General features: G+C 46.5%; 1 protein-coding gene across 1 annotated transcript in view; it reads right to left on the reverse strand.

The window, feature by feature from the left end:
• Positions 1-3,857, reverse strand: part of NXN (nucleoredoxin) — a 162,044-nt gene extending 158,187 nt beyond the window's left edge. The window contains exon 1 of the mRNA XM_030295981.1: positions 3,441-3,857. Within this exon, the coding sequence (XP_030151841.1) occupies positions 3,441-3,812 (372 nt within the window). The 5' untranslated portion in view covers positions 3,813-3,857. The remainder of the gene's footprint in view (positions 1-3,440) is intronic.
• Positions 3,858-14,061: the final 10,204 nt, after the last annotated feature.

Below are 14,061 nucleotides of genomic sequence, written 5' to 3' on the forward strand. Positions count from 1 at the left end.
TGTCTGGCAGGAAGGTCTAGGGCCAAGCCAGACCCAGGCAAACCTGTCTAAGACCAGTGGTCCTGCACCATTTGATGTCAGTGCACCCACACTGACCAAATGTATTCCATCAGGTATCCAGCCCAGGCAAAATGAAGTCCAGTGGCTTTAAAACCAAACTCCGTGCTGCCCTCTCTGATGCTGAAGCAGAAGATCCTGGGGATCCACTCTCCTGTTCGGCCAGCAAAGTAAGTTATCCCCACCCGAAGGAACACATCAAATTCCCAAAGTCCGAATCATCACCACTTTCCAACTATTCATTTCATTCTCTCTCTCTGGAAATCTGAAAAATGTCTCCCAACAAAAGGAAAAGCAAACCTACTTATTAAAACAAGTCCAACTGCCTTGACTTCAAGATTATAGGTTTCCTGACAAAACTGCTCTTATAAAGGCAGTCAAAGTTCTATTATCATTTAATTACAATTTCTATACAGCTATTTATACGTGTGTGCTTGGAAGCCAAAAAAATGAAGCTTCAGTTATTTTTGCACCTACCACAAAAGCAAGCAGAAACAGGACAACCTTCCATAAAGCATTTTTGTTGTTGTTGTTTAAAGATGCTGGAGTCCTTTTATTTGCTGTTTTCTCACAGCTTCAGTCAAGGTGAGCAGAGCCAGGCAAAATGCAAGCCTAACATATATGGTCATCCCCAGACTTTCTTACTACATAAAGGGGAAATTAATAAAAGAAGAAAAAAATACCACACGGCATTTTCTTTCCCCACCATAATCTTTCAATTTTCTTTAGAGAAATGCCAGCCAATAACTAATTAGAACCATATCCTTTGTTATCCCAGTGGGAAGAAGTATATGAATGGTTTGAAGGAACAAATGTTAACGAGAACTTTAAAAAACTTAGTAATCTGGAACTCTGGTTTGCCCTTCAGTGTAAAACAAAATTCTATTCTTTGAAACTATTATAGTTGGCGAAACAACATGGACAGGGGCCATCAGCAAAAAGGTAAGCGTTCACCGCTCAGCACCCTGAACTGGGGATGCCTGGGCTTTTCCCTGTTTTTATCACGAAACTGCCATTACAAGCTCACAGACTTCTAAGCATCTCAGTTTCAAACAGAGAGACAAAAACTCAACCTTACAAAAAAGGGAATTGTTTACTTTCTTTGGTTTCAAGGGAGAAAATAATTCCTTTCAGAGGGAGTACATAGCTGTTGTCATTTCTGAAAATATGTTTTCCATAAAAAACACAGCTGGAGTCTTTTTACCTGGCATATCACTCCGGATGGTTTCCGGGATCAGACAGACCTTGAGTTGCCTATTCATGAACATCCAGGAGTAGAAACTACCTCTTCAAAAACTGGATTTGTTTTACACAACAAAGTGAACCAGAGGATGCGAGACAGAAAAACTCCGAGCGACAAATAAATGTTTAAGATGCTATGCACCATGGTTTGGGCATGTTCAGCATTCTGAACTGTATTTTCAAATGAGGGTCTGCCCTGGGTCATCCAGACTCTCATCCTGGTGGAATCGGCAGGTCCAGACTAGGGCCACTTTTTGTGTGTGTGCAGGGGACTAGCCCCGGCAGACAGAACCAGGCATGGCATATAGCATATGAAATAGTCTCCTTTTTCAAGAAAAAGCTTTAAGTATTTGGAAAACATCGCAATCTGCTCCATGTTTTTACCATCCAGCAAATTTACTTCCTCCACTGTGAAAAAAAACAACAGGCCTCAGGTCTGTAACAGTTTCCCATCATGTTCGCATGAGCTAGAAATCACGTGTATTGCCCAATAAGGACGTTATTTTACACATACTGGTATATACAATAGAAACTTGCCATAACAATAAAAATATTTTTTGGTAAATCACTTTCTGAATATTATTTCTCCCCAAAAGGATCATAAAAACAACCACCAAGGAAAACAAAGAATTCCCATATTTTTAAAGCAAAAAAGGATTGGCCATTCATATTCATGCACTATCAAGTATATAACCCAACTATGAGCAAGATCACCTAAAAAGTGGTTAAAATGCCAAGTTTTGCCTCTGTGTGGTTAGTGAGCTCGTGTTTTTCCAATGTGAAGTTTACAAACTGTATTTGTTAAACTGTATTTCATGCTTTAAATCCTAAATCCGCACCTTACACTATTTGGAGATGATTTACTCAAGACATTTGGGGTCACAATATAAAGCCTTTTGGTCTTACTAAATCTAAATCATGCTTCTCAACAAGAGTCTGTAGACATAAAAGAAACACATGGCATGCCGTTACCATCCTCCCCAGGAGCACCTCCACACCCCCAGAACAGCCCTTCTTCTCCTGTCCACTCCATAAACTAAGATTCTCCTCAGAAAGGGAAGGTGCAGGATTCACACGTTGCATCACGCATACAAATTAAGCAAGAACGCTCCAAAACTTTTCCTGCTTCGATTTATGACAAGATTTCCTGAATCCCTTTTATTAAAACAGACAGCTTCATCCAACAGATGCACTCAAAAACCCAAACTAATTTCAGCAGCAAAATGCTGGGAATGAGTAGTTGACAGCGAAGTATAAATTTCCCCAAAGCCTCGTTTTTCCAGTTAACCTAAGGGATCAGTTCAGCATTTAATTTCGAAGTGTGCCAAGACGACAGTGGCCCACCGACCAAGCAACTAAGACCTGCAAAGACGGGTCTGTTCCTGCGCCTGAGAGGCATCTGGGGAGGACTGCTGGACAGGCAGACAATGAAAAGCTCCCCGGTGGCCACTAGTCGAGCCCGCGGGGGCGGAGGGAGGAGGAAGGAGGGAGGAGGGAGAAGGGGAAAGGAGTAAGCGCCCTTCTCACCCAAAGCCACGGTCAGCGGCTGCCTCTCCGGGGCACGGGGCGGCCTGGCCTCGGAGTCCCGGGTCACGGGGGAAGGGGTCCCCTGAAAAGAAGATTCCTCTCAGAGAGAGGAAACTTCCTGGTTTGGGCATTATGGGTAGGGGGCGAGCGCCAACCCCCCACCACTACAGGTATCCGCCGGGAGTCTGGAGGCTGAGGGAAGGAAACAGCCCCTCCCCGCGCCCACGGCGGAGGTTGGGGGTCACGGGGTCGGGACCCCCGGCGCAGCCGCCCACTAAGCAAGGCTCCCGACGCGTGGGGATCTGGCTCTTGGCTCCTCGGGTCAGAAGCCGGGATCGGGGGCCTGGGGGTGTCAAACTTCCCCCACGGGCGCGGCCTGGCACCCGCACCGAAGAGTTGCCGCGGGAGCCCCAACCCGGCGGGATCCTCGGACGGAGGCGGGCATAGACAGAGGAAGGCGACACTAAGGGACACGAGGGGAAGCGTGTGCAAAGATACAGGAGCGGGGCCGAGGGGCCCGCGTGTTGCGGGTGGGGCCGGCGAACACCCCGCTTCCCCGAACGCGCGGGCTGCGCACCGAGGCCAGGGGCGCCAACGAGGCCCGCGCAGCTCACCTTCCTGTGCTTCTCCTTGTAGGGCAGCGCCAGCCACGGCATGTCCCGCACGAAGTCCTGCCACTGCCGCTGGTCCTGGTCCGAGGACACGAAGACGATCTCCAGGCGGCGCAGCGGCTCGGGCTCCGCGGCCGCCCCGGCCCCCGGCCCCGGCCCGGCCCCGGCCCCCGGCCCGGCCGCGGCGTCCCCCCTCAGGCGGCCGTAGAAGGCGGCCAGACTGCCGCTGAGCTGCGCGCAGGGGGCGCTCAGGCTGCAGCCGAAGTAGAGCCCGAGCAGCGAGATGCCGCGGGAGCCCAGCGAGTGCACGTCCACCTCCTCGCCGCCGCCCGTCACCAGCTTCTCGCCGAGCAGCTCCTCCAGGAAGCCCGACATCCTGGCCCACCGCAGCCCGGGCACGCGGGCGGGCAGGCGGCTGCAACCCCGCTCCCTCGGTCCTCGCGGCGGGCGGAGGCGGCGGCGGCAGCGGCGGCGGCGGCGGCGGCTGAGGCGGGCGGCGGGCGAGGGGCAGAAGAGAGCCCCGCCCACCAGGGCCCGCCCCCTTGCCCGCCCCTCCGACCCGCCCCCGGCCCGCCCCCTCCGTGGCTGTCCCGGGCCGCGCTCTGGGCCCTAATCTGCTGCAGCTGGCGATCCCGCGCAGGCTTCCACCGCGTGGCCGAATTGCTCGGGAAAGAGCCCAAGGAGAAGGCTGGCCGGAAACGCCCCACTCTGAGGGCATGCCAGAGGCTAAGTGCAGAAAGGAGAGGGGTCACCGAGCCGGCCTCTCTGAGGCTGCAGTCGGTGCGGAGCTGGACTGGTCCCCCACCCTCCGAGCTCTCAGTTCTCTCTGGACTTCTCCAAACATTCCCATAGTCCCCCTACTCGAGTGCTCGCTCGCTCTCTCTCTCTCTCTCTCTCTCTCCCTCTCTCTCTCTCTCTCTTTCCCTGCGCAAGGCCTAACCGGCCATTTCGTACCCCATCTCGGAATGCTTACAAGTACTTAGCATCTATACACAATCACCACTTCATCAGGCTGGGGCTTGCTAGCACTTATTTCTCTATCGTGTGTTTTGTGTATGTTTCGTCTACCTTAAGAGGACTGGAGGACGCCACCTCTTGCATTTCTCGGGGAGCTAGGCACACATGAGGGAGTCCTTGAGACTGGCGAGTGGCTCGCGGGTTGCGCTGTGGGAGTTCAGTCCACAGGTCACAGTGAGTGGCTCTCTTCCATCTCCGCAAGTGTATGAAACAGATGCCGCAGCAGCTTTAAATCCATGCTGGCTGCACTCCTGAATCGGTTCTATACTTTCTATCAAGTCTGTTGATAGTTAAGACAAATTCTAGGAATTATTTATTTATTTATTTATTGCCAGCTGGCAAGATGCTACCCTATGCTTGGATTGAACAGGTGGTCTGTGGCAAGCCTTCCCCCCCCCCCCCCCATACACACGAAAAAATAAAATGCATACTGTGCCAACCTGCAATAGAAGAGGACTTTCAGTTGTGTGTGTGCTCTGCTACCAGCCACCCAGTGAAAGGAAAAGACGCCCCTCTCACCGCCCTCCACCATGCCTTTGGAAGTTATTTCTTGGGCATCTAGCGCCATCTAATGGAAAGAGTGAAAAAATGAGATCTGCCAGAGCCCAGTATGTGAAGAGATACTGGCAGGCAAGCAAAGTATTTCAACTTTATAGCGGCTTTCCACCCACACAAACATACAGACACACACACACACACATCATAGCACACTTTACAAGAGTTAATTTAAACCTCAATATCATCGCAAGATTTTGGCACAAATTTTCATGCCTATGGTTCTCAATTTGTCTAGGCTAGAACAAGGAATTGTCGTTTTTCAGCTCAGTGAAATGTTAACCACACAAACTGATGAAAGAGGTGGAGGTGGGAGCCTAGAGTGGATTGGCAGCCCTAAAACTTACACCTGCTTTATTAGTATCCACCTAATATATCTGCTCACTTCACAAGAATGATCTGTGGATTGAAGACTGCCTTTAAACAAGCAAGATTCCTATCACAAAAAGGAAATTCTGAGTTAAGTCTTAAAGTGTCATGCCAAAATTCTCTGCCACTGCAGGGGCAGACTTACAATAAAACACAAAGGAAACATCACTTTTTACTGAAAATATATTAAAGCTATGAACATAACAGACATTAAGTTATTAGATATCTTTAAAAATCCTGGGGGCGCCTGGGTGGCTCAGTCGGTTGGGCGTCCAACTTCAGCTCAGGTCATGATCTTGCAGTCTGTGAGTTCGAGCCCCACATTGGGCTCTGCACTGACAGACAGCTCAGAGTCTGGAGCCTGCTTCAGATTCTGTCTCCATCTTTCTTTGCCCCTCCCCTGATCTCACTGTGTGTGCGTGTCTCTCTCTCTCTCTCTCTCAAAAACAAAATAAAAACATTTAAAAAAAATTGTTTTTAATCCTGAAAGGAGGGGCACCTGGGTGGCTCAGTCGGTTAAGCATCCAACTTCGGCTCAGGTCAGGATCTCATGGCTTGTGAGTTCAAGCCCTGCGTCGGGCTCTGTGCTGACAGCTCAGAGCCTGGAACCTGCTTCAGATTCTGTGTCTCCTGTTCTCTCTGCCCTTCCCCTGCTCACACTCTGTTTGTCTGTCTGTCTCTCTCTCAAAAATAAACATTAAAAAATTTATTTTAATCCTGCAAGCAGGGGTGACTAGAAGGCTCAGTTGAGAGAACCTGAGACTTTTGATGTCAGTCAAGTCCCACGTTGGACATAGAGATTACTTTTTAAAAAGGGAAAAATCCTGAAAGTCATATTTGAAATACCCATCAGTGGATCAAATTAGGCACCACTGAAATCACGTGAGACAGATAGATCCTACGTTCTGACATTTTCAAATGAACACTGAAGAGATGTAAAAGGACTACAAATAAGCATTTATATCCTATGGAAGCAAAGGTGTGGAGGTAGGTGAAGTGGGAATTCGGGGGATCACAAAGTTGGGAAAAGAGTGAAGTCATTATTAGCATACTTAACTTTGGTCCACTAGGTGCAAGTCTGATATAAAGAGGCAGCTTGTTCAGCCTTTTACTTTTGTTATTTCACAGGAAAGCACTTTCCACTGGAGTATATCCAAACCAGCATCTGGCACCTGGGAAAGTGAGAGTTTGAGCATACTGCACATGAAATATAAATAAAATTTAGAGAATTGTTGGTGCAGCAGGCCTTGGTTAGAAGCCAAATATCACAGCTGCCTTTTAAAGGGGTGTGGAAAGAGGGGATTTGCAATGGAAATGATTCCAAAATCATAATTCTAGTGGGTGTTTGTTACAAGAAGAAGCCCAAGGAGACTCATTTGGCTTCCTGTAAAGAATAGCCAACATCCTTTGACTTGTGAAAAGCACTCTCTCTGCTTATGCAGTTCAAGAGACCCACTTAAAGATAATGTCCCTACTGGTACTTAGCTAGTCATATTATATGAGTTGACTGGCTATTCTGAAAATTATTATTGTATTAAAATATGTATTAGGGAACCACAACGTGCCTGCCTAACATTGTATGGAACATACACATTTACAGAATTTCCCTTTTGAGAAATTGGACTCTAAGGCACATGATGCCATACAAAACATGTACTGACATATATGTGTTACACACACACACACATCTATGTACACACATACATGTCACCTTTAAGATTCATCAAGACCACGTTCCTTGATCTTCGGGTCTAGTAGCATATGTGCACAAAGATGTATGTGGACAGATATTTACTGATCCACTGGTGAAATCAGAAAAAAAAAACTGGAAAACTGGAAAGAGCTTAACTGTGCAGCAACAAAAATGATTAAATCATAGCACATTCATTATTTGAACTACAATCTGGTCATTGAAAATGATTAAGGAAAACTCAATGTATGCTGTATTAGTCCATATTCTCCAGAGAAATAGAACCAATATATACAGTGATTTATTATAAGGAATTGGTTCACATGATTAGGGAGGCTGAGAAGTCCATATCTGCACTCCGCAAGCTGGACCCAGGAGAGTTGATAGCAGAGTTCCAGTTTGACTCCAGAGGCCTGAGAACTAGGAGAGCTAAGGGTGTGAGTTCTAGTCTGAGCCCAAAGGTGGAGAAGACTTGTGTCCCAGCGTGAAGACAGGCAGAGAGAACAAATTCTCCCTTACCTCACTTTTTTATTCTGTTCAGGCCTTCATCCAATTAAACAAGACACACATGGGGGAGGACATTCTCCTGATTCGCATGTAAATCTCGTCCAGACACACCCTCACAGACACATCCATAATGGTGTTTAACCAAATATCTGGGTACCCGCATCCCAGTCAAGTTGATACATAAAATCAAACATCACAAGTCAACCCTTTGTCAACGTGGCACCCATAAGCGTCTCCTTAAACCATGCTTACTCTTCAAAGAAGACAATGACAAGATCATAATTCCACCTAACATGATAAAAATATCCTGTGTATAAATAAAAACACACTAACCTCTTCCCCATAAGAGGTAAAGTTCTTGAGTGACGGACGTTTACTCCTCTCCTTATGTAGTAACTTGAATACAATAATTTTAAATTAACAATACTTAAATATATCTTTTTTTTAATGCTTATTTATTTTTGAAAGAGAGAGAGAGGGCATGAGGGGGGGAGGGGCAGAGAGAGGAGACACAGAACCTGAAGCAGGATCCAGGCCGTGAGCTGTCACCACAGAGCCTGACGCGGGGCTCAAACTCATGAACCATGAGATCATGACCTGAGCCAAAGTCGGACGCTCAACCGACTGAGCCACCCAGGCACCCTAATACTTAAACACATCTTATGTTACATTATAAGTGAATAAGAGAGGTAATAAATAAAGATGTTTGCCAAACATATATGTATCCACACATATTTATAACAATATAAGACAATGACAATCAAGTGGACACATAAAATTAACCATCACATACACTAACATGAAATATCTCTAAAATGTAGCATGAGAGAAAGTAAGGTGCACACTAGGTAGGAAATATGAAGCTACCACCCACAGATTTTTAAGTGGAGAAAAATACACATATGCACACACAAATATGCTTACATGTGGATAAAATACATCTGGAAAGACATTTAAGAAATAGTAACAGGTTGCTTGGGGAAGGAAATTGAAGGACTGGAAATAGGTGTGAGAAAAATCCAGAGGGTTATTATTTTAAGCCCAAGAAAAAAACTTTTTAAATTTTCAAATAAGGACTTATTCACAAGATAAGATACTAGGGCCACCTGGGTGGTTCAGTTGGTTAAGCATTTGACTTCAGCTCAGGTCATGATCTCACGGTTTGTGGGCTGAAGCCCCGCCTGGTGCTCTCTGCTGTCAGTGTAGAGAGCCTGCTTAGGATCTTCTGTCTCCCTCTCTCTCTGCTCCTCTCCCGGTCTCTCTCTCTTTCTCAAAAATAAAGAAAAAATTTTTAAAAAAAGATAAGACACTATAAGTGGAGGAAAAAAATATGAAAGTACATCAGGACAGGGGCGCCTGGGTGGCTTAGTTGGTTGGGTGGCCAACTCGACTTTGGCTCTGGTCAGGATCTCACAGTTCATGGGTTTGAGCCCCGCATCGGGCTCTGCACTGACAGCAAGGAGCCTGCATTGGATTTTCTCTCTCCCTTTCTCCCTGCTCCTCCCCTGCTCGTTCTCTCTCTCTCTCTCTCTCTCAAAATAAATAAATAAACTTAAACACACACACACACACACACACACACACACACACACAAATAAAGCACATCAGGACATCTTAGAATGAAAGAGAAAAAAGGTCTTATACCAAAAAAAAGCATAAGCGGGGGAGGGCCGGAGAGAGAGAGGGAGACACAGAATCCGAAGCAGGCTCCAGGCTCTGAGCTGTCAGCACAGAGCCCGATGTAGGGCTTGAACCCACAAACTGTGAGATCATGCCCTGAGCCAAAGTCAGACACTTAACCACTGAGCCACCCAGGCGCCCCTAATTGTGAGTTTCCTTTAAAAGATTTCACCTGTAGATGAATGCTGTATCACAGCTTTTACATGTTTTATCTGTCCCTTTTAAAAAAAAGGCTGGTCTTTTGGGAGCCTGGGTGGCTCAGTTGGGTAAGCATCTGACTTCGGCTCAGGTCATGATCTCGCACCAACTTCGTAGGTAACTTCGGGAAGTCACCATTACTGTTCTTTTCACTGTTCATTTCATCTCCCAGCAAAGCAGGAGGAGGCCTCTAGTTCCTGAAGCCTCCTAACGCTTTCCTGAGTTGGAAGCGTGAGGTGCTAGAAAAACATTATGCACATTTCCATCGTTTCCAATACTTTTCAGATCAAGCCAGGATCACAACTTGGCATCACTGTGACCCTAGTGCAGACACCGCAAAGTGGATGGTTCATTAACCGAGTCTGAAGTAGGTCCTAGCAATCCACCAGACTGCCAGATTGTTTGCCAGATCTCCAATAGCTTTGTGTAAGCAAAGCCAAAGCAACAGCACAAGAGATGGTAAGCAAATCTGGATTGCTGGGTATGAGCAAGTAAAACCTCCAAACAATTACGCTGTGGGAGAAATTTGTTCCAGAGCATTAAGACCACCCACCAGAATCAGGCTACGGTCTAAGGATCTCTCACTGGAAACAGCACAGGATGCCTTTGCTCTTACCATAGCTATCGTAGGTCATAGGGAAAAGGCAAAAAGAATTAAGAAATAATAATAACAAATATTTTCTAACAGTTGTCCTTGACTGAGTAGAGGGCACAAGTCAAAGAAATGACACACAGTCAAAAAGTCCAAACTCATCTCTCAAACACTACAGATCACAAATTATTAAGAATGATTCTGAGCCATCACTTCTAGATCCAAAAGAGGTATGGAAAGCAGACAATTGGGAATGGAAATGTTCCAATGAGAGCAAATGTGGACTGGAGCCTATTTGTCTTCTTGGGCACAAGCTATAAAAGCAACATTTTGAGTTTAGATTTTATCCTGGCATGGAGAATTCTGAGCAGGGAATTAATCACATTTCTGTGCTGAGAGATCACTCTGGATGCTTTGGAGGACAGCAAGGTAGTAGGTATGAAGAACAACTAAAATTCTATTAAACGAAACCGACTAGAGCCCAAAATATGGCCGTGGCAATGGATATAAAAAAAAGGGGTGCCTGGGGCACCTGGGTGGCTTGGTTGGTTCAGCATCTGACTTTGGCTCAGGTCATGTTTTCACAGTTCATGGGTTTGAGCCCTGCGTCATGACAGCTCAAAGCCTGGAGCCTGCTTTGGATTTCGTGTCTCCCTCTCTCTGCCCCTACCCCACTCATGTTCTCTCTCTCTCTCTCTCTCTCTCTCAAAAATAAATAAGCATTTAAAAAAATTTTTTTAAAAATAAGGGATGGATTTGAAAAACAGTCAGATGGTATCTAGGGGATGCAGCATGCAAAGAGTTTAATCCTAATTAAATTCATGGAATCACCATTTCACCTAGATGGGAAACTCAGTAAGACCACATTTGGGAAGGAAAATAAATTCTAATTTAGATCCACCTGAACCCAGTAGTCCCATAGAAGCTTCCACCTGTGGATGCCCAATAAAAGCCACACACACACTTAGGTGAGCTCTCTGGTCTGTCTCTCAGATCTGCTCTCCTGGCATCAGAGACCCTGATTTGGGATCCAACTCCACCCCCCCCCCCAACAGCTCCCCTGATAGGTTCAGGCTCTTCTGTGCTTTCTGAGGCCTCCTACTTGGCTTCTGCTCCCAGTTCATGGGCAAGAGTGTTTCCTGCCAACCCCCACACTGGTGCTGCCTCCTGAGACCTCAGAGAGCCCCCACCCCTGGGCCAAAGCCCCTTCTCCTGGGTAGGGGTGGAGGGATGGAAGTTCTTCTCTAAAGCCCAGGTTGGCCTCAGCATCCTGAATCCCAGACCTGCTTCCAATCCTACAAACTCTTCTTGACCTACACCTGAACAATCCATTTATTTATTTAATTTTTTAAAAAGTTTATTTATTTTGAGAGAGACAGCACAATGGGGGAGGGGCAGAGAGAGAGGGGAGAGAGAGAATCCCAAATAGGCTCTGCACTGTCAGCACAGAGTCGTACACGGGGCTCGAACTCACGAAACAGTGAGATCATGACCCGAGCCAAAACTAGGAGTCAGACACTTAACTGAATGAGCCACCCAGGGGCCCCCTGAGCAAGCCCATCTTATTCTTTAGTCTGATTGGAGGCCTGCCTGCCAGTGTTCCTTATAGATCAACAGTGCTCTCGAGTGGCAGGTGATCGATCAGCTGTCCAGGAGTTATAACGAATAATACAGAAGTGCGCTTGCCCTGTGCCCTGGCGCCAGCAAAGCCGCACCCTGTGCTCCTCCCAGAAAAGCTCATTCTCAACCCAGAGGACCTCCAGCCTTTCTCCTTTGGCCATGAAAGTAGTCTCAGGACATGGGGCTGTGCACCGCCCCAGCCCTTCTTGCAACCCTTGATGAAAAATCATGTTGTGCAGCCTTCTGAACTGAATAGCCACTGTGTACTTAGAGGGGCCTTTTTTGACCCTCATCCTCTGAGAAGGTGCAGGTAGTCCCTGGTGCTACAGTACTGCCTTTGGACCAAAAGCAAGAAGTGTACTTAAAAGCCCCAGAGGAGCTCCTGGGCCACATCTTGTCCACACAAGGGGTCCAAAATGATACCAAACATGGTGTTACATTCATGGAAGTAAGAAGCCCTCTCTCTCTTTTATTATTATTAGTAATCTCTACATCCAACATGGGGTTCAAACTCACCACCCGGAAATCAAGAGCCACATACTCTACTGACTGAGCCAGGCAGGCGTCCCAGAGGCCCTCTCTTTCTAATGATCAGTCAGGATTTCCTGGAAATTTCCTACACATTACCAGAACTTCATGTCTTACTTTTCTGCCTTATTTTCCCTCATTTACCGGTTTCCTCAGAAATAGGAAGGTGTTCTCGGTTCCCAAAGCTTGCTTGTAGTGAGTGGTATGCTGGCAGATGTTGAACAATAATCACAGAAAAGCTTTGACTTACAACATTTACTGATTTCTATGGTGTAAATATTTCCATCATGGCCAACCTCAAGCCACCAACATGATGTCACTGATCACAAAGCTGAGAAGAAATGCCAGCAGGACACCCATTAAGGAGCACTTCTATTACACGGGTACAATAAGCATTAATAGCCTCAAGGGCACAGACGATAAGGCTGGTTCACAGGCTCCTCCAAGGCTTCCCAGGTGTGATCTGAAACCAGCCCCCACACAGGAAGCAGGGAGAGACCGAAGCAAGAGGCAGGCCACCAGGCTGCTGGGTGGAAAGTTTAATAAGCAAGGGAACGAGGCTAGTCATGGGGAGCCACGAGGTGCAGGTCTCCACGCCCACTCGCCACACTCACAAGTTGAGACAGAGGCCTCACCTGGGTTCAGTCATGTATGCCGTCCAGTTGCTCTGAACACCACCGAACTAACTCAAGGCTGTGTCCTTGGAGCAGCCTCTGGGAGTGAGGGCGTCCAGCAGAACCCACATTCCAAAACCAGAGGAGGGGCTGAGGAGCCTCCGAGGGCCTGGATCCAGTTCACTGGTCATCAGCAGTCACGTTTTCTCCATGACCTCCCCCAACAAATAAGAAAGTGGAGTAAAATATTCAGGAAGTGATGAGTTCTGAGTATATATTGCCTTTATTTTTAGTAGGATTTAATTGTAAGTGTATATAATTTAAAATAATGGCCATGCTTAGTGGTCCTGAGTGGCTCGGCCAGTTAAGTGTCTGACTCTTTGATTTCGGCTCATGTCATGATCTCATGGTTTTTTTTTTATTTTTTTAACTTTTTTTTTTTTTCAATGTTTATTTATTTTTGGGACAGAGAGAGACAGAGCATGAACGGGGGAGGGGCAGAGAGAGAGGGAGACACAGAATCGGAAACAGGCTCCAGGCTCCGAGCCATCAGCCCAGAGCCTGACGCGGGGCTCGAACTCACGGACCACGAGATCGTGACCTGGCTGAAGTCGGACGCTTAACCGACTGCGCCACCCAGGCGCCCCAATGATCTCATGGTTTGTGAGCTTGAGCCCCTGCATTGGGCTCTGCGCTAACAGCGCAGAGGCTGCTGGGGATTCTCTCTCTCTCCCTCTCTCTCTGCTCCTCCCCTGCTCGTTCTCTCTCTCTCTCTCAAAATAAATAAATAAAAAAATAAATAAATAAACAAATAGATAGATAGATAAATAAATAAATAAATAAATAAATAAATAAATAAGAACTATGGCCATGCTTAATAACCAGTTAAAAGAAATCCCAAAAATTCAATAATCAGTTCTTATGAATAAGCTGGAGCTGGCCCCGGCACTCCATTGCTGGTAACAGACTCTTCCGGAAATCCCTGGCTGGGGCAAGGGTGAAGAGTAAGACCAAACTTTAAGAGGATGTCAAAAAACTTAATAATCAAGAGAAATACTATTTTATTTTATTTATTAAACAAATAAATTTGTTTATTTATTTTATTTTTTACTTATTCATTTATTTAAGCAATCTGTATCCCTAACATGGGGCTCGAATTTACCACCTCGAGATCAAGCGTCACATGCTCTACCAACTGAGCCAGCCAGGTGCCCCAAGATAAATAATATTTTAATGCAATGTTTTAAAAACCAA

The sequence above is a fragment of the Lynx canadensis genome, chromosome E1 (genome assembly GCF_007474595.2).
Source record: "Lynx canadensis isolate LIC74 chromosome E1, mLynCan4.pri.v2, whole genome shotgun sequence".
Taxonomy (NCBI): domain Eukaryota; kingdom Metazoa; phylum Chordata; class Mammalia; order Carnivora; family Felidae; genus Lynx; species Lynx canadensis.